The 21,398-nt window shown below is 44.8% G+C and overlaps 1 protein-coding gene across 1 annotated transcript in view; it reads left to right on the forward strand.

Moving 5' to 3' along the window:
* Positions 1-10,160, forward strand: part of GCM1 (GCM transcription factor 1) — a 17,431-nt gene extending 7,271 nt beyond the window's left edge. The window contains exons 2-5 of the mRNA XM_024755872.1: positions 4,822-5,074; positions 6,091-6,203; positions 7,892-8,020; positions 9,426-10,160. Coding sequence (XP_024611640.1) covers positions 4,822-5,074; positions 6,091-6,203; positions 7,892-8,020; positions 9,426-10,160 — 1,230 coding nt within the window. The remainder of the gene's footprint in view (positions 1-4,821; positions 5,075-6,090; positions 6,204-7,891; positions 8,021-9,425) is intronic.
* Positions 10,161-21,398: the final 11,238 nt, after the last annotated feature.

Below are 21,398 nucleotides of genomic sequence, written 5' to 3' on the forward strand. Positions count from 1 at the left end.
GGCGAGCGATGGGGAGCGGTAGATGAAGCTTTGCTCACTCCCCGGCCTCTCACCTCGTCCTGTGCGGCCTGGTTCCTAACAGGCCAAGGACCAGTACCGGTTCACGGCCTGGGGGTTGGGGACTCCTAGCATCCAGTTTCAAAGATTTTGAGTGAGTTAGAGGATTAAGTCTCTTAGGGAAAGAAATTGCATACATAAGTCACAGAAATATTCATTAAACCTCCAATGATATTACCCATGAGATTATAAAATATAAATTTGTTATATTTACATGTTGGAGACCTTAAGAATATTCCCTTTAAATTATAAACTTCTTAACCAAGAGGAAAAAGAAAGAGTTACTCATGAAAAGTTAGAAATTAAAATAAACAGAAGATCTGAAAAGAAAAAAATGTTTTGTGGGGATTTGCTAAACAAGATTAAGAAATAATTATTCTTCCTTTTAAAATTTTACTCTCCAGTGCCTTAAATTTGGAAGTTTTTAGAGTTCCTTATCATTCATTTGACACCTGGGTTCCTTTGCATCACTGGAATCTGGGTTTTCTCATAGCTGCAATGTCAAAAAATGTCCAAAAATGTCAAAAATCTCACTAAGTATCCAGGTCAAAAGACTGGTCATAAATAAATAGCCAAGAGAATATCTTGATGTAAATACACTTACTCTTAAGTAATTTTCTTGAGGTCATACTTTGTCAATCTTATTACTGCATTATTAATGGAACTGGAAAACTAGGGTACCAGTGGAGGAGCTGTTGGAAAAAAATGCTTAACTGACCTTGGAATGTAGAACGTTTTGTGGGCTTTAAAACAAACCTCAACAATGCTAAAATAATCAAAAACACAGAATGTGGGCTTCCCTGGTGGCGCAGTGGTTGAGAATCCACCTGCCAATGCAGGGGACACAGGTTTGTGCCCCGGTCCGGGAGGATCCCACATGCCGCAGAGCGGCTGGGCCCGTGGGCCATGGCTGCTGAGCCTGCGTGTCCGGAGCCCATGCTCTGCAAAATGTGTTCTCCAACTACAATGGATGCAAACTAGAAATTAATAGCAAAAGGCAACAGGAAAATCTGTAGATACATGGAAACTAAACAATATATTTCTAAATAATCCATCAAAGAGGAAACCTCAAAGGGAGATCAAAATATACATTAACCTGAGAGAGAGAAAAAAGACAGTGGAGCTCATTTCTTCCTCCACAGGCAGGGAGTACTGGCTTTAACTGGAGTGTTTGAGCCGCTCTCACAGACACTGTCATTCTTCCTGGTTGGTGGAATCTATGCCATTGACCGGCCTGAAGAGGCCCCTCACCTTTAAAACATGAAAATCTCAGCTTTCCTTCAAGTCCACCTCACCCTTTTCTCTGATGCCCTGACAACTGTGCTTTGTATTTGAAGAACTCAAATCCACAGTCCAAATTGCTAAAGGTTCATAGTTTAACATTTTAACCTACATTTTTATTATTTCAGAAGATAAAATATTATGTTTTCTGTAGCATTTCTGTGGCAGAAGACAAGGGAGCACTATTTAGAGCTTTAGGTCAGAAGGAAGAGAAGAGAAGCGGGTGGAGGAAGGAGACAGGGCTGCCTGCGGGGTTGCCTGAGGTCTTCTCCTCACCCCGGGCATTGAGTCTTGTCCAGCTCAGAATTACCAGGGAAGTCGGGGAGAGAGGGAAAGAACTGGAAAAAACAGCTCATTCAGCATCTTGGCCTGGCCAGGCCTCTTTCCTAGACACTCGACTGTAATTGCCCGATGGACCAGAGGGGACTCCTCCGGATGCCATCCCCCTTCTTCCTGCCCTTTTCGAGCAGCATTCCCTCCCCACGCTACAGGGCAGCAGCAGAGGGGCATTGTCACTGCTCTGAGAAAGAAGGTCACTAACAAGATCTGCACCAATGAAGCTTTTGTTTTATAGGGGCTTGGACTCCTGTCTTGCATTTGGCTTAACAAGGTTTAGAGCATGAAGTGACCTCTCTGGGGGTCATCTCTGTCCTAAAAGCTGGTGGCCCTCACAATCATACTGGCTGGTGTGTGTGGCCCCAGATCCGACAGAGTAACAGCTAACACTGGTGTGGAACTTGCTGTGTGCCAGGCACTGGTTTTATTTTATTTTGTTTTTAAAAATTGAAGTATAGTTGATTTACAGTGTAGTGTCTGGTATGCAGCAAAGTGATTCATATATATACATATATATATATTCTTTTTCATATTCTTTTCCATTATGGTTTATTATAGGATATTGAATACAGTTCCCTATGCCAGACACTGTTTTTTTAAAAAATATTTATTTACTTAATTTATATTTTTGGCTGCGTTGGGTCTTAGTTGTGGCACGCGGGATCTTCGTTGAGGCACATGGGATCTTTCGTTGCAGCGCGCGGGCTTCTCTCTAGTTGTAGCATGTGGGTTTTCTCTCTCTAGTTGCGGCACGCAGGCTCCAGGTTGTGTGGGCTCTGTACTGCGGCACACGGGCTCTCTCACTGAGGCACATCGTAGTTCCCCGACCAGGGATCTAACCTGCGTACCCTGCATTGGCAGACGGATCCTTTACCACTGGGCCACCAAGGAAGTCCCTGTTTTTGTTTTTGTTTTCTTTTCCACTATAGTTTATTACAAGATATTGAATATAGTCCCCTGTGATATACAGTAGGATCTTGCTGTTTATTATATATATGGTAGTTTATATCTGCTAATCCCAAACTCCTAGTTTATCCACCCCACCCCTTTGGTAACCATAAGTTTGTTTTCTATGTCTGTAAGTCTATTTCTGTTTTGTAAATAAGTTCATTTGTATCTTTTTTTTTTTTTTAGATTCCATGTATAGGTGATATCATATGGTATTTGCCTTTCTCTGACTTTCTTCACTTAGTATGATAATCTCTAGGTCCATCCTTGTTGCTGCAAATGACATTATTTCATTCTTTTTTATGGCCGAGTAATATTCCATTGTATAGATATACTACATCTTCTTCATCCATTCATCTGTCGATGGACGCTTAGGTTGCTTCCATGTCTTGGCTGTTGTGGATAGCAGGCACTGTTTTAAATGCTCTGTGTGTGCTGACTCGTTCAGTCTTTCTTCACAGCATCCCTGCCAGGCAGGTAGTCCTGTGACCTCCATCTCACAGAGCAGGAAGTGGAGCCCTGAGAGGGAAGGAACTATTGTAAGGCCCTCACCCAGGGCCTTCACAGGCTGTGCTCTTACCAGGGGCTGGTAAGCTCTCTGTGAAGGGCCAGATGGGAAATATTTTAGGCTTTGTGGACCATACAGTCTCGGCTGCGACTACAGGACTCTGCCATGATGTGTAAATGTATCCACAGACAACACTTGAATGAACATGGCTGGGTTCCAATAAAACTTGACTTATGAAAACAGGCATTGGGCTGGATTAGGCCCATGGCCCTAGTTTTCAGACCACAACTCTTCGCTGTTAACTAGTACTAACTCTCATGTACATAAAACCTCTCATTTCTATTTCCTCAGACCCACCTCAGTTCCCATGAAGTTCCATAAAATGACAACTATCATTAATTATATAAAATGTACAGTTCACAGCACATCTGCTCTCCACAGTACTTCTGTGAAGCATGTTTTATCAATGTCCCCATTTTAGAGAATAGCAAAATTCGGCTTCAGAGACAGTCACCGGCCCCGAGTCTCACATTAAAAAGTTCTTTGGCATGTTCTAAACTTGAAATCTAACTGAAGAGACACCGACTTCCCTGAGTAGCTTTTCCACCCTAATGATGTTTGCTTTTTTTCCTTCTCAAACATCTTGTCTTTCCTTTCTCATATCCTATGCTGTGTCTTCTTGTTGGGGAAGCAAAGCAGAGGCACCCTGATCTCTCTTCCTGGAGCTTCTAGAATCTTCTACCACAATCTCCTTGCTGAAAATGTTCTTATACCAAGGGAGTGGGCACAGCCTACGTTTGACTACTGAGACCCCTTAATGATTCTCACCCTAAGAATCTGTCAAACGCCACATCCTTTTGAGCCACAACTTCAGTGACTAACATTTATTCTGAGCTCCCTCCAGGCTAGGTGCTGTGCTAAGTAATTTTTATATATTATCCTATTTAATTCTCAGACCCACTTGAGGTAGGCAGGTCTAGTTATTTATCCCTATTATGCAGATAAAGAAACTGAGACACAGAAAGCTAAATAACTTATGCTATAAGGATCGGGTATCCTGTGTGTCTGCCCACTCAAAGGAGAGTTCAGTTAGCTATTCACGGGCAGGGAACTGTGCCCATCCTGGGCAAGAAGACGTTTCCAGTCAAAGTAAGCTCTTCCTCACTCCCCTGCCCTGTTTGAGGCCCTTGAACATGAGTGTAGAGCAGAGGGGAGAAAATCTCCACGGGGGAGAAAGCGGCTCTCCAGCCTTCCACCGCGTACCTCAGGTGGCTTCGTATAAACCCTCCGCTTTCCCAACAAGGTAACCACCGCCCGGCGAGAGACATTATTTCGCGGCCCTGCCCCAGTGCCGTCCACTTCATTGTGCAAAGAGCACAGTCACGTTACTTCACCCTCCAACACTCTCAGTGAAACGGTCCTCACTCTTATCACCAAAGGCTAGAGAAACAGCAATCGGGGGAGAGGGGCGGCATCACAACTCACTCTGGTCCAGGGAGCGGATGTTGGGTGGACCCGGGAATCACGTGCTCGCGGCCGTGCTGCGTGTGCTCAGACCCTCACGGCAGAGTGAAATCCAGCTTGGTCTTTGCTAAAGGTCTCGCGCCCAGCTCTCAAGCACCAAAAGCAGCTTTAAGCACAGTGCTGTTTTCCAGCTGAAACGATGATAATATCCTTTGTGTTTTCATCAGAACGTGAAAAAGACGGACTGGTTCCAGGAATGGCCAGATGCCTACGAGAAGCACATCTACAGCTCGGAGGACAGGAATGCGCAGCGGCACGTGAGCAGCTGGGCCATGCGCAACACCAACAATCACAACTCCCGCATCCTCAAGAAGTCCTGCCTGGGCGTGGTGGTCTGCAGCCGCGACTGCCTAGTCGCTGAGGGCCGCAAGGTCTACCTGAGGCCTGCCATCTGCGACAAGGCCCGGCAGAAGCAGCAGAGTGAGTGGGGCTCCTGCCCCGAGGGGCCACGACGTCCCCGCACCTCCCAAGGCCCATCCTTCGCACTGGAGGGTGGTGGAGACCAAGGCCGGTCCTTTAGGTTATCTTAAGGAAAGCCAGCCAGCTCCCTGGGCTCCGGTATCCGTCCCAAAGATCTGCCATGCCCAGGGCACCCACCATTAACCTCCCTCGGGTTAAGACGCCTGACTCGGGGCCTCTGTTAAAAGGAAGACACATCACTTAGGGAACTAACATTAATTCACCAGCACACCCACCTAAAGTTTAAGAGAAAGTTGTGTATCACGCTTGCCACCTCACATCTTGGGGAATGGGGTCCCCAAAATGATCTCGATGAGTGCTTTGATCTAGAGTGGGAGCTGGGACTGACTCTGAGGTTAGACTCAATTCCATGCCATTTAGGTTCATCCATAATCACATGCTGAGATAATTCTTCATTTTGTTTTTTTATCATATTCATCAGGTTGTGAAATAGATGCATTTGGCATTCCCTGTGCCTTGCCCACTTCAGACCTCAAGTTACTTCATGTTCTTTCCTTGTAATTTGTTTTCAGAACTTGCTCTCAGGGCAGGATCTGGTATCAGTCATTTACACTTTAGTGAAACTTTAGTAGCTGCGTTCTCTCCGTCATGTGGTTCTGCTCCTTGACCCTTAGTTCTAATTGTGAAGTGAAAGAATTTTTTTCTGCTTCTCTACAAAGAATTTCAAGTATCAGTAAATAAGGAGGGAGGGATTTTTTTTTTTTTTTTGCTCAAAGGAGCTCTCCCCTGTCCTGTAAAATATCCCGCTCTGTAGGCAACTGCTTCCTCTACCACGTGTGAAAGTGACCTGCGCTGCTTTGGTGGTCTGGCCTCCTAGGCTCAGGGGTCATGCCCAGTGTACAAAAGCCTATAAAACTGTGCCCAGGTGGATTCTTTGCCACCCAGGAATCTGAAATCGGCAGGGCCGCACAGACTCAGGTCACCTTCCTAAGTCACCTTCCTCTGCTCCTTTGTAGGGAAACGCTGTCCCAACTGCGATGGGCCCCTGAAGCTCATTCCCTGCCGAGGCCACGGGGGCTTTCCTGTCACTAACTTCTGGAGGCACGACGGACGCTTCATATTTTTCCAGGTTAGATTTGAGTTAGAGATTCCATTTCTCTTTAATTCAGGAACTCTTCACAGAGCACCATCAGGAGTTTCCTCCAGGAAATGCACAGGTGGAGGGGAGCCTGCACCCTTCCTGGGGGACCCTCTGGGCGAGCAAACGTCTGTACCCCAAACCTTGAGACAGGAGTCAGGGGCTGGAGGCCAGGACAGGGGTGGCTGCCCCTGCCTCAGGCTCCGAAGGGGATGCTGCAGTCAGTAATCTGCTTAGGCAAGCACTGGCCTTCCACAGACCCAGCTCTGTAAACATGGACACATTGCTTTACTCCCCTAAGCCCCAGTTTTCTGTAAAATGTGGTGTTAAGAAGTCCTCATGGGGGAGGTGGTAGAAACAGTGGCCTCTGACAGTTGGACTGCCTGGGTTTGAGTCCGTGATAACCTGTCTCTGAAAAGAAAATGTTCTGATGTGTAGGGTTTGCCGGTTTCTGGGATATAACTATTCCCATCATGGCTGATATCAAGCCGGTTTTTTTTGTTTGTTTGTTTGAAAAAGCTAATTATTTTACTATATATTCTTTCATACTACTTATACGATCATAAGAAACATGGAGTTTCATGGCAAAGCACATTAAAAATTAATATTGAAGGTAAAAGAGAATAGAAGATATTAAGCTTGACAGAGGTTCTCTGGAAAGATTTCTTTGGTAGGAGTGTGCAAGATGAGCTGAAATTTCCTTTCCCTTCTTTCCTCTTTGTTAATTCGGTTTCTTCATCAAATATATATTTTTAATTTAAAGTTAATTTTTTAATTAACTTTGTTAATTCGGTTTCTTCGTCAAATATATATTTTTAATTTTATTGGAGTATAGTTGATTTACAATGTTGTGTTAGTTTCAGGTGTACAGCAAAGTGTCAAGCTGTTTTTACAACCAGCTCACAAATTCCTGAATGGCCAACAGTTGGCTTTCGGCCTGGCTGGCTCTGGCACACTTTGAATCCTAGCTCCCGCACGTACTAGGGGAGGTTTCCCAGGTGGTATAACCCCTCCATGCCTCCTGGGAAGGATGATAATGGTATAGCCCTCACAGCCTTGTGCCGAAGGTTCAGGGAGAATTATGTAATCAGCATTACTTGTCATCACTATGAATGTGACTTGGCCAGGCTGGGGAGAGACACCACGCAAGGAACGAGCATCGTCAGCAAAGGCAGGTGGGCAAGTAGGAGCGTGCGTGGGGGCTTGGGAGCATCTTAAAAGGATGCTCCACCAAGGGGGAAAGGGCGGGTGCTGGGATGAATTGGGAGATATATATATCTCCATACACATATCTCCCATATATATTGACATATATACACTATTTTTTATACTATTGATACTATGTATAAAGTAGATAACTAATAAGAACCTATTGTATAACACAGGGAACTCTACTCAATGCCCTGTGGTGACCTAAATGGGAAGGAAATCCAGAAAAGTGAGGCTATATATATATATACATATAGCTGATTCACTTTGCTGTACAGTAGAAACTAACACAACATTGTAAAGCCGCTATACTCCAATAAAAATTAATTAAAACAAAAAAAAAGGTTGCTCCAATCTTGTCTTAGTAGTCAACTGCAGCAATACCCAGTCCGATGGCAGGGCCCAGGATAAAGCTTTACGCACCGTGGAGCGCATCTAGTTATTTATTTCACTGCTTCGTCTCCTCTAAGTCAAAGGGAGAACACGATCATCCAAAGCCAGAAACCAAACTGGAAGCCGAGGCCAGAAGAGCAATGAAGAAAGCGCACTCTGCGTCGTCCTCTGTCGCCTCAAAGATGAGACAGGGCCCACAGATAAAGGTAACCTTGCCCCATGCAGCTTCAAAACGTACGACGACTTGCCACCCCTGTGGTGGCGGCGGTAGATTTCCCTGTCCCTTACCTACGAATGAAGCCAAAAATCACATACCTTCAGGCTCACCTGTGAGTCAGCCTCTGCCAAAGAGACTGAATCTGCGGGTTTCCTCTTCATTTCTACCATCTTTGTAGCAGGCCCTCAACTGTAAAGTCCATAGAATTTCAGAATCGTCTTTCCCTACTACAATTAAAAAGAGACTCGAATTAGTACTCAACCTGTGTTTGGCACTCTGTATTTCTGATAGAACCAAAATGAAATGACCTGCACAAAACATGAGCCTTGTGCTTTTTCATTCTTCCCTAAAGCAGATGATTTCCTCCACGCACTCCACCAAGACGAAATAACCAGGCAGTTTCTGAAAACAGTGCTCATCCAGGGATGTGGGGATGGAGGCTTCTTCCCGCAGTCAAACTGTGATGTGAAGTTCATGGCTTTATGGGTGTCAGACTGTAGGTTTGTGGGTTTGTCTGCTTAAGAGTGTTACTAATTCCTATACTTTTTCTACTGTCCGATGTTCCACACTTCAGGAGTACAGAAATGAAGTCAGTCCATCCCTGGAGGCTCTAAAGTACCTTTAGAAAAAAAATTGTAATTTGAGTCTTTTGTAGGGAAATAGGAGCCCCTGAATCCCAATGACTGGTCTTATCCCATCTCCCAGCCCTGGGAGAAGTTGAAGGGTATTTCCTCCCACTCACCCTACCTGGTCACAGTCTCTCCAACCCCATCGGTCGATAGTCTTACATAAATAAGAGGATAACTTAATTCTCAACCAGATTCTTTCCTTGCGATTAACTGGAGGACAATTTACTTTCTCCATTGGTAAAAATAAATTGACCACCTCGTATTCCAGAGATCTACAATTTAACAACATGAGTTCAAAGTCTCTTGAGAAAAAAAAACAAACCCTGTTCTCATGGAATCCACACAGCACTAAAAAATAGAAAAGTCAAGGAGGGAAATGAGGTTCCCCTGAGAGTTATACTGAGGATAAGGTAAAACTTTGAAGATAAAGTTTGATTTTTCTTAAATAGCCCCTTACAAGTTTCTCACAGAGTCAGTTAGGATATCAGACTTGCGTTTGAGGGGAAACATTTTAAACACACTCCTGTCTGAGTAAAGGGCAATTCGGCCCTTCCTGGTTGGTCAGATTGCAAACGGAAATGGCAGCAGCCTTTAGTTCTTCCAGGCCTTGGGTGCTTGTGCAAAGCCCCGTGTGTGCTTGTGATTCAAGTATGCAAGGAATGAAGAAAATCTGCAGAGCACTTATTTGTGCAGGGTCACTCGTGGGTGCCTGGGGTAGTTAGGTCAGTTTAACTTATTAACATGAGTTTTCTCTTTCCTTTCCAGCCTCTTCCAGGTGAAACACAAAGTTGGGAAAGTTTAACTTGGTCTTTCCAGGAAGGTGTCCAATTGCCTAGTAGTTACAGTGGACATTTAATAGGTAACGCTCCCCAGCAGAAGGCACTGAATGATGGCTCATCCTTCTCTGAGAGTTATGGTTCGGGGAGAACCTCTGACCCCAGAGACCCCACTCCCACCTTGGGCCCCACTCAGCTCTACGAGAAATGCAATTTGTCCAATAGTCGGGTCTCCAGCAGCCAGGACCTGCTTCAGCCTCCTGTCTCTGGAGTCTTCTCTGATTACACTGACCTGCAAACATGGAATAAGAATGTTGCTTTGGGGAGAAATCCTTCCAATGACAACAGTTGTCCCAGTTACGCTTTTCCTCTGACCAGCTGGCCTTACGACTTCTCCCCTTCCCAGAGCTCTTCAGAACCCTTTCTCCAGCAGATTCCCATGGAACCACCAGCACCCAAAACTAGCTGTCACCCCTTCTGGCCAAATCAAGGGGGTGAACTTTACGAAGAGAAGGTGCATGTGGATTTTAACAGCTACCACCCTTCCACCACTTGCCGTTCACCTCAGGAAGACCCCTTTCTCCTCACCTACACCTCTCAGCCCCATCATCAATATTCTCTGCCTGGCAAGAGCAGCAAATGGGATTTTGATGAAGAAATGAGGTACATGGGTTTGGATCACTGCAACAACGAAATGCTTCTGAACCTCTGTCCTCTAAGATGATCCAAATCGGGAGACTTGTGCACTGCCGGTGGAAATGTCATTTCCTGCAGCCTCTGCGGCAAACAGTATGGAGCTTCCTCAAAAAATTAAAAGTAGAACTACCGTATGATCCAGCAATCCCACTTCTAGGTATATATCTGAAGGCAATGAAATCACTATCCCGAAGAGTTACCTGCACCGCCATGTTCATTGCGGCATTATTTACAATAGCCAAGACATGGAAACAACCTAAGACAGATGAATGGATAAAGACAATGTGGTGTGTATATATACACACGATGAAATACTATTGAGCCATGAAAAACCAGGAATCACGTCATTTACAACAACATGGATGGACCTTAAGGGCACTATGCTAAGTGAAATAAATCAGAGAAGGAAAGACAAATACTGCACGAACTCGCTTACACATGGAAAATTTAAAAACCCCAATTCATGGAAATAGAGATCAGATTTGTGGTTGCCAGAGGTGGAGGGTGATGGGTGGGAGAACTGGGTGAAAGTGATCAAAAGGTAGAAACTTCCAGTTTTAGATAAATAAGTTCTGGAGATGTAATGTACAGCATGGTGACTGTGGTTAACAACACCGTATTGTATATTTGAAAGTTAAGAAGAGAATGGATCTTAAAAGTTCTCATTACAAGGAAAAAAATATAACTGTGTGGCGATGGATATCAACCACTCATTGTGGTAAACATTTTGCACTATATACATATATCAGGGCATTATGTTGTACACCTTAAACTTATACAAGGTTATATGTCAGTGATATCTCAATAAAATTATATCTCAGTAAAACCGGGGGAGAAAAATGACCGAAATCTTTTATAGCCACTTAAAAAGCTGTTTTGGGAAATGGCTGAAAGAATTTCTTTAGGAGATGGTTTTCAAAAGGTAACCACAGATAAATCAGAATCATGACAACGAGCAGAAGGCAAGACTTCTCTCTTCACACGAGTGATCTGTTGGCCTGTCCTCCTCCTTTCTAGTACTGTGGGGTACTAGAAGTACTAGAGTACTCCTCAGGAGTGCTAGAGTACTAGGACAGTTTTCAGGAGTGCTAGAGTACTCCTCAGGGAGAATTGAAAACTTGTCCCATCTGTGGCAGGAAATGTCCCCGGCTATTTTTTTTCTCCACAGTATTTGGGGTTCTCAGCACCTCAACTGCATTATCTGTTGCATTTTCAATGTCCTTGGAATCATCTCAAACAGAGCAGACGTGAAAGGCCCAGGATCTCATCTACGCCTTCTTAGAAACAGAATGAAGGAACGGAGAGAGCGAAAGAGTTTCAGAGGAACAGAAAGACGAAGATGCTACCACTGAAGTAACAGTACTTTGTCTAGTATGAAACTTGTGGGGTTGGTTTATGAAACATGTGTCCTCTAGTTGATTTCTAAGACTCGTCAAGACACGGGCTATGACCCAACCGCATTTCCTGAACACAAAGAGCAGCAGAATCGAACAGCTGCATGAAGAGACTTTCCAGTGGCACCAAATGGTCTCGTTTCCTTCTTCTTCCTCCTCACTGTCCTCCATGAGAGCTCCAGTTTCGTCCCATTTACCTTTATTTTTACAGCACCAGGCTCAAAATATGTGCTTGAGAAATGTTTGATTGGAAGAGTCCTTGTGTAATGAACATGGCCATGGTCAGGCAGCTGTATTTGAATGCCAGTACCTCTTTTTTGCTGAAGTACTTTACAGAAAGGTGAGCCTAGACATAGAATCTGGAAAGAACCATACAATCAGCACACATTTTCAAAATGAATGCTCTTTTCTATTTGAATGGTGACAAATGCACATGATACAAAATTGGTTCCTAGTCTCCGTCTTAAGGCATCATCGACTAGTTTCTTGTCTGTTTTCCAAAGATTAGAGATACTTTCTGCATACAGTAGTCCCCCACTTATCCGTTGGGGGGGTGCCTTCCAAGACCAGTGGACGCCTGAAACCATGGATAGTACTGAACCCTATATATGCTATGTTTTTTCCTATATATACATACATACTGATGGCAAAGTTTAATTTGTAAATTACGTTCAGTAAGAATATCTGAATTGCCAGCATCATTACTCTTGCACTTTGGGACCACTATCAAGTAAAATAAGGGTTACTTGAACACAGGACTGTGATACTGCAACAGTTGATCTGATAACTGAGACGGCCATCAAGTGACTGTTGGGGAGCATATACCGTGTGGAGGCCTTGGACAGAGGGATGATTCTTGTACTGGGCGGGAAGGAGCCAGATGGAGGGAGAGTTCATCGCACGACTGCACAATTTAAGACTTATGAATTGCTTGTTTCTGGAAGTTTCCATTTAATATTTCAGACTGCAGTTGACCACAGGTAATTGAAAGCACAGAAAGCAAAACCGTGGACAAGAGGGGGACTGCTATATATGTAAGTGGTATCGTACTAGATTCATTTCTAACATGACTTTTGTCATTTTCGGACACAATTTGGACATCAGATCCTTATAAGGATAAAGGACCACAGCTACCTCATTTTTAATGGTTTGTAATACATTAAATGACTATATTATAATTAATTTAGTCCCCTAGTGATAAAAATTTAGATTGGTTTGAATCTAGTAAATTATTTTGTCTAAGTATATAAATTTATATATTCAGTTTAGCAGAGTTATAAAGCAAATGCTTGTATAAGCACCACCCAGGCCAAGATATAGGACTTACAGGCATTTCAGAAGGTCCCCAGTATCACCTCACATGGGTCAGAATGTCCATCATGAAAAAGTGTACAAACAACAAATGCTGGAGAGGGTGTGGAGAAAAGGGAACCCTCCTACACTGTTGGTGGGAATGTAAACCGGTACGGTCACTGCGGAAAACAGTATGGAGGTTCCTCAGAAAACTAAAAATAGAATTACCATATGATCCAGCAATGCCACTCCTGGGAATATACCAGGACAAAACTGTAATTCAAAAAGATACATTCACCCCTATGTTCATTGCAGCACTGTTCACAATAGCCGAAACATGGAAACAACCTGAATGTCCGTCAACAGATGAATGGATACAGAAGATGTGGTAAAGAAGGTCCCCTAACTGCAGCCCTCAATCCCACCCTCTCCTGATCACAAGCCCCTTCCTGCATCCCGAAGGTGATTGCTAAGGTGGCTTTTTATATTTTTACTACCTTTATATGTATTACTCAACAATAGTCTGATTTTGGCTTTTGGGGGAGAACCTAACAAATAGAGTCACATGGTGTACTGTTAAAAACGTATTGAACTGTAATGTACATACAAAAGAGTGCACGGTCATAGCCTAAGCTCAGTAAATTCTCCCAAGAACACAGCAGTCTGGCCACCGTCAAGTGCAAATTCAACGTTGTGTCCAGAAGAATCATCGTATTGTCGTGTATAGCTGTACTTTGTTATGTTCATTGATGCATTAAATGTATTTATTTGCACCTGAAATGCCTTTCCTCCATGCTCTGAGACAGGTGTCTCTGCTTGCTAAACATTTTGGCTCAAAATTCTAGGAATTTTGTCTGATAAAAAGTGTCTGATGTAATTCACCTCCCCTCGGAGAGCCCCAGGAGTTTGCATCTCCCCACCCTGCATGATCCTTGGGTATAAACAACCGATTAGGGACCTATAACCATTGGATCTGAGGGTCTGAACAAAGTTTAAAGGTCACTTGTGCAAATATCTGAACAGACATGAATCTCCTTTACAGCTTCCCAAACAAAAGCTTATCCAGCATGTGTTTGTATCTTTGCAGAGAAGAGAAATTCTTTCCTTCAGAACATAATCAGCATAGTAATTTCATCAAGTGCTTTGAATTCAGGTCATTTCAAGGATGCCTTACTGTTCCCTGAGGACAAGGAAAAAATATTAGGTCTTCAGTTGAAAAGTATTAAAAGCCTTACATACAGCCAGGCATCCAAGTCTGTGTAAGTCAGAAAGCCAAGCGAAGGACCCTGAAAATGCTAGTCCTTACTCTTAAGATGCAGTTGTCAAAACAACCTAACATTTGCACTGACCACAATACATGGAATTTCAAACTTTTGGACAGAATCCAAAGTACTTTTTAGATCAGGGACCGTCTGGCAGCCACAACGATTACAAAGAAAGGCCTTTAAATTAGGCTCTGTTGAATACTCAAAAGGCCTAAAAAGGAAAGGACAGGCTTAGGGTGGAGCAGGCTGTGGGATGAAGCCATGGGCGTGGAGGAGTCTCCTGGGTCTGGGAGGCTCCCCCTGCACCTCAAGCAAGTGTCAAGGAACAGCCACTGCGTGGGTGGGAACTTTAGTTTCTATTTGGTCCAAGGCTTTCTGGATATTTCAAACATTTCACATCTACTAAACTAGGCACTCTGCCCTCCCAAACCTTTTTCTCTAGAAAACGAGAGTCTTGATATTTATCAAAGCAAGAACATGTACATAGCTTGAAACATCAGATGGCACCACCAAACTCTTGACGAATAACAGCCATCTCTACCCATCCCTCCCCACTCCCAAGTCCTTTCCCCACACTCCACTTTTTAATTCTTTTAGCTGATGGCATTTTGTTTAGGTGTTGCCGGCCTCTAAGTGGCCTTGACTCCAGATGGTGCCTTAACAGCCATCGCTGCCTCTTGTCAACCAGCCCTACCAGTAGGGGTCAAAGTTAAGCTGGGCCTGGACATTAGGACTTGGTTGGAAGCTGACTGTCTTGGTGGCCAGCTGGGTGCCTCCAAGCTCACAGCATGAGTGAGATGGGGAGACTTCAGGAGTGGGTGAGGGAGACGTAGAGATGAGACTTGTGCTTGTCAAGGGCGATGGGGGCAGGGAGAGGGTGGGACTAGGTGTTTGGGTGTGGTAGGTGCAAACTATTACATTTAGAATGGATAAACAACAAGGTCCTACTGTATAGCACAGGGAGCTACATCTAATCTCCTGGAATGAACCATAATGGAAAAGAATGTTTAAAAAAGAATATATATGTGTGTGTGGCTGTCACTTTGCTGTACAGCAGCGACTGACACAACACTGTAAGCCAACTGTACTTCAATAAAAAAAAAAGAGTGGGTGAGGGGAGGGTTGGGGGAGATGGAGGGTAAATAATTGCACGTGGTGACTGAGGAAAAGAGGATGGAATGAATTTTAAAACCAGAACCAACTCCCCAATTCTCATTCTGTTCCAAATGGAAAGAATCATTCTCCATTTTCTGACCAGAATCCCTCCCTGAAAATGGGAGCATTGGCTTCCCTGGTGGCGCAGTGGTTGAGAGTCCACCTGCCCACGCAGGGGACGCGGGTTCGTGCCCCGGTCCGGGAAGATCCCACATGCTGCGGAGCGGCTGGGCCCGTGAGCCATGGCCGCTGAGCCTGCGCGTCTGGAGCCCGTGCTCCGCAACGGGAGAGGCCACAACAGCGAAGGGCCCACGCACCGCAGAAAAAAACAAAAACAAAACAAAATGGGAGCATTGTCCTATGAGAACAGGAGGCTTTTGGCCCAGGGTGATTTCAGTGGTTTATCCTCTCATCCTGCAAATATCTGGAGGATTCCTCCAGAGCAGTTTTTTTTTCTTCATCAGGAGAGAAGAAACATACCTGACTTGTTTCTTTTTCTAGCTTCCTTTGCCTTGCTAAGAAAAAAATTATTTTGGAAATCTAAGCACCCTCTGCTAAGCCTTGGGGTTGTTTATCTATAACTGTCACAGAGAACTTGTGCTCCTTTTGGTACAAAATAAAATATAAGAATCGGCAGTAACCAGGAGACACAGGGTTCTTTGGGCTGACGCAGGCTGAGATGTACAGCCTGGGAGTTCTCATTCCTTCAAGTTCCTTTTGTGTGACCTCATACCAGCAATTTTCTCCTTGTGCAAAGAATGGCACAGAACACTGTCCTCTTTACCCTGAGAGAGGAAAGAGCTTGTGTCTAGTTCCCTGTCTGTTCAGGCTCTTCATATGTCCTCAACAGACCTTCCACGGACTGGCCTTTTCCCACCTCTTGGAACCATTCGGTTTTGTTCTGGTTATAAGGCAAATGGAAAACATCCTTTGAGGAACTCAAGTCTGTGAGCTGTTGAGACTCCATCCTGAGATGCTGAAAGCTGTTCATGAAGGCTGGGAGAGAAGATTAAATACGTTGAGACTTTAAAAAATAATTTTTATTTTTTATACAATTTTAAATGTTACACTCCATTTATAGTTATTACAAAATATTGGCTGCATTCTCCATGTCGATACATCCTTCAGTCTGTCTTACACCCAGTAGTTTGTACCTCCCACTCCCTCACCCCTGTAGTGCCCCTCCCCCTCCACTGGTAAGTACTAGTTTGTTCTCTAGATCTATGAGGCTGCTTCTTTTTTGTTGTATTCACTGGTTTGTTGTATTTTTTAGATTCCACGTATAAGTGATGTCATACAGTATTTGTCTTTCTCTGACTTATTTCACTTAGCATACTGCCCTCCAACTCCATCCAGGTTGCTGCCAATGGCAAAATTTCCTTCTTTTTTATGGCTGGGTAGTATTCCATTGTGTGTGTGTGTGTGTGTGTGTGTGTGTGTGTGTGTGTGTGAGATCTCTCACATCATCTTTATCCATTCTTCTGTTGATGGAACTGCCCTGAGACTTTCTACTGAGAGCATAGAATGTGCCAGAAGTTGTGCCAATCTATACACTACCTTATTTAATCCTCAAAACAATGATGTAGAAAGTGTGATTGTCTTTGTTCCACAAACAAGAAAACTGAACTCCGAGATGTTAAGTAACTCAGAAGGACACCCAGGAGACAGTGCAGAGTAAGGGTTAGTTAAGAGAATGAGCCTTCAAGGGGGTGGGGAACTGGGAGATGTTGGTCAAAGTGTACAAATAAGTTCTGGGGATGTGGCACACAGCAGGGAAGGTAGACTTCAGGGCAAACTGCTAGCATGATTGACTGTCCCTGACACCCAAGCAGGTGAGCTTAAGTCACATCTCAGTTACACCTGTCACTCAGTGCTGAGAGGACTCAGGGCTGCAGCTGGGCACCCACAACATCCAGTGACATTCACTGAGGCGTCACCATGAGGGCCTGGCAAAGCCACCCCACCTCCACAATACTCCACGGCGTCCCCAAGGTCCCACACAGACACACGCGCCTCTGTGCAGTGGTTGCCATGCTATCTGCTTCATCAGAGTCACCGTGGCTTGTCCTGCTGCATTTTATTGGTGCTGCGGTAGCAAAAGCTGCCAGGGCTTAACCGTAGGATGGAGACACAGCACTCTGGGCTAATGTGAAGAATTCTTGGCGGGGATGTGGAAACGTGCTTTGGATGAATAGAGATCAAAAGGCTGACTTTAATGATAGCTTCCTTAGAAATGCTTGGCATTTCGCAGAAGCCATCAAAGCCTGACATAGTCTGCATGGCTAAGTAATTGTCCTATAAGCAGAAACCTGAAGCTGTCTCTCTCTTTGGCTTCCGGTTTCTTGGGCCAAGCCCATCATCAGGACATAGATGAGATGTGGGCTGGGCAGCTTGCTTTGGGCTCTTAGTGACCCTGCAAGATGTGCTCTTTTTATGGCCCCGATCTTTTTCTTCTTTTAATTAATTAATTAAAAAACACTTTTCTCCTAAACCTTCCGAGGGGTAGGGCATGTCAGAATAATAGAAATTAAAGCAAAGAGATGAAATATAACACTTTGAGAGTGTCCAGCGGGAGTAGATTGTTTGTAATTATTTAATTATTCGTTGGCTGGGGGCAAATCAGGGAAGACTTCCAGAAAGAGGAGTAGAACTTTCAAGGTAGAGCTGGAGGAGCTGGGAGAAAAGGAATTCCAGAGCCAGCAGAGCAAAGATGCAGGGGCAGGGAGGTGCCTCAAGTGTCCTGGGAACCAGAACCACTCTTGGCTAGCTGAAGGCATGAGCAGGAAGGACCACTGGAAATGTAGGTCATTATCTAGTCATTCCGAGCCTAGAGTGCAAAGCTCATGATTTTGGATTTAGCCTGGACCCTGGAGGTCAAACACTGGCTGATTTCATTCATCCTGCAGATGGCTTTTGTTTGGCCTGTATTGCATGTGTGTGTCTTTTTAATTTGATCCAAACTTTAAAAATATGGACGTTTCACGCACAAACCAGCTTCTCTTTAAACATGGGAAGATCTGGCTTCAAGGAGACAGTCAACAGGAGCCTAGTAGCTGATTCCCTTTCAGGCAAGCCACACAGGGACCCGCTAGCAACTGCCTACCCGCCTGGCCCACTGTGACTCATTTGTGGCCCCCTGCGGACCCTACCACAGAGAGGAGGGCCGTGCAGCCTTGTGTGATGCCAGCTGGTATAGTCATGGGCACTAAACTTGTAATTTTCTCTTGACTCTTTTAGGTAATTTCTCAGGCTCTTCTGGCTACCCCTTTTGGGTTGCTCCTGGTTAGATTTAGGAAATCATTGAAATGTGTCCAACATACTATCAAGGATTTTCCATGATCTTCCACACCTTTCCTTTTATATCAGCCTTTAGAGCATCACTGCCTTCCATTTATTTCCCCTGAGCTACCCAAAGCCTGACCGCCGCTCTAGATGTCCAGTCCCTTGCCTGTGTTAAGAGCAGTCTTATGCATTGGTCAGTGAGGAACAGAGGGTAATTATGTGCCGTCCCAGTCCTGCACCAAGGGCAGGCATCATTAATCAATCAATTCTGGCTTGCTTCCCTGAGTTCAGACTCAGCATCAGAATCTTTCTCAACTGCACTTCAGGCAATCCCTACCAATCGATCAAGTCCAGTCATAGATTTGACATAATCTGACTTGTCCCAGGATAAGAGGATTTCTGATATAAACTGCCCAGTTGAGATAGGTCACAGGTATAGTCTTAGGGCTTCTTTCTCTTTCAAGATTTATGATGTTAGGATCTTCTTGCTGGGGGCTCCCAGTCATAGAGCTATTTCCCCCACCTACCTGAGTGCTGCTGTTCTCTTAGATAATCCTAGGCGATAATAGTTTCCTTTTATAAAAGCCTATTTTGTGCCAGGGCTTAAGATGTGTAGCATTTTGCTGTCATGGCAACCCTGCAGCTAGTAATCATTATGCCTAGTTTACGAATAAGGCTCCAGGTGTTTAAGTGAATTTGACTACGATGATAAGTGCTGGTAAGGGTGGATGTTCAAACCCACAGCTATCCAGCTCCAAAGTCCAGCGTGTTTCTACCCTTTTACGCAATTTCCTTACTTGCCCCTTCAAGTTCTGAGTTAGGGGAAAACCTTACTCCTTCACACCTGGAGGAATAAGATCCTTTCCTTCCTACTCAGATTCCAGGGTCTCAAAGGAATCATGCTTAGGTCTGAAGGATGCTTAGCCAACAGACCCTTGATCTAGAGAAGCCCCAATGCTTGTGGCTACCACTTGCTCCGAGTGGTACAAGCGCCTATTACTGGAGGCTTGACTTGGGAGCCCCAGGCAAGGAACTCCTCCTCTGACACGTTGCTGGTCGAGAAGGCCACAGAGGCCGCCCCTCCACTGCTCCCCGGCCCTCCGTCGATGAGGACGGTCTGACTGGGTGTTGGCTCACATTTACCGAGCACCCACGATGCATCAGGCTCCGTGCTAGGCGCTCTGAGCATGCAGGTCCTTTGATCCAGTTGATGGTCTTTGAACCACACCATGTCACAGCGCTCCAAATAAACCCACTCCTCTAGGTGATCACGCAGAGTAGGTGTCCACAGATGAGAACAAAGAAGGCACAAGGCAGGAAACTTGGCTTCTAGCCCCGCACTTGGAGGGAATGAAAGTCATAAGGCAAAAAGAAGACATCTCTTGGCAAGTGTCCTCAGTTACCTGGGATTCTGAACAGAATCCCAGCCACAGATGTGAGAACGAATCAAGAACAGACGTGAGAAAAGTAGAAACTAACAAAGAGTAGAAATCAGCACTTTTTCATGCTGTCGGTGATGCCTCACACCAAAGTCTCCATCAGCCAAGTGCAGACTTGGTGACGTTCTGAGGGAAATTAGCAGGGCCCAAAGCAGTCACTTCACACACTAGGAAACCAAAGGCGTTTTCTTCTTTCCTGTCGAGAGGAAGAAAAATAGATCGAACAAATAACCTCATTCAAGTGAAATCTGATGAAAAGCTGGTTGTAGGGCCTTGGCAATGCCTGGACACGCAGCATCTGCTGTCAGTCAAATCTTGGATCAGTCTTGCAAGCTTTTATGAATCTCAATTCCACGACTCAATGTCTATTGGAGTCACAGGCGGAAGGTGCAGATATGGAAGCTTCGAGTGGGTTTAGGGGTGATGCAGCAAATATCTGTACTGGGCAGAAGACTGGGTAGTAGGGCTCGGGGGCTCCCAAAGTATGCTATAGTTATAATAAATCAGGCCGCGTGTGTGTCAAAAGGGGAAAGGCCGGTCTCTTTTGTTCCCCTTTCCATCTTGTCAACCTCCTAACCCGACCCCAGTTAACTCATCCCCGGAGCCCTTTTCTGTTCATTCCAAACAGGATATTCAGTTTCCTCCTGCAGCCGAGATAAGCCGGCCAGATAAACACTGGTCAAGAAGACCGGGCTTCCTTGGCTGGTAATTGAGGGGTTCAGCAGGCGGGAGTCAGGGCTCTGTGGTCAGGGTGGCATCTCATTTTGGATACACACCTTGTATTAGTTCCTATCACGTGCAGCTTTGAAGGCCAATCAGAGAGCCGTGGAACGCCCCATTTTCCTGCGAGTGTGAAAACCAGCTCCCTCCCTCACACTGACGAGAAAAAAAGGCAAACTTTAAAAGAGTGGGACAAGAGCGTCACCTAGTGGCAAAAGCATAGTTCATTCATTTGAGAGAAGAAACGTAGTGCTGACTACTATATATAAAAGATAACTAATGAGAACCTGCTGCACAGCACAGCTGCAGTATTCGGTGCTCTGTGATGACCTATATGGGAATGGAGTCTAGGAGAGAGTGCATATATGTATATATATATGGCCGATTCACTTTGCTGTACGGCGGAAACTAACAACATTGTAAATCAACGATACTCTAATTTAAAAAATAAAAATAAATTTTAAAAGGTAGTGTTGAAAGACCCGTGGAATGTCTGCTGCTTCCTAGGGGTTAATGTTCACAGCACAGAGGTGCTTTGGGATCAGGAATTGAAGAGAAAGAGCCCCTGTCCTAAAAGAACCCAGTTTTATCGAGGGACACTGACATGTACAAAAATTAGAAGTGTGATACCTGCTGGGATGGCGGGAACGTGGGGTGTTTTGAAAACGCAGAAAAGGGACACTTGCTGGTGGAATCAAGGAATGTGTCACAGAGGTGC

The sequence above is a fragment of the Neophocaena asiaeorientalis genome, unplaced genomic scaffold (assembly GCF_003031525.2).
Source record: "Neophocaena asiaeorientalis asiaeorientalis breed wild unplaced genomic scaffold, Neophocaena_asiaeorientalis_V1.1 scaffold962, whole genome shotgun sequence".
NCBI lineage: Eukaryota > Metazoa > Chordata > Mammalia > Artiodactyla > Phocoenidae > Neophocaena > Neophocaena asiaeorientalis.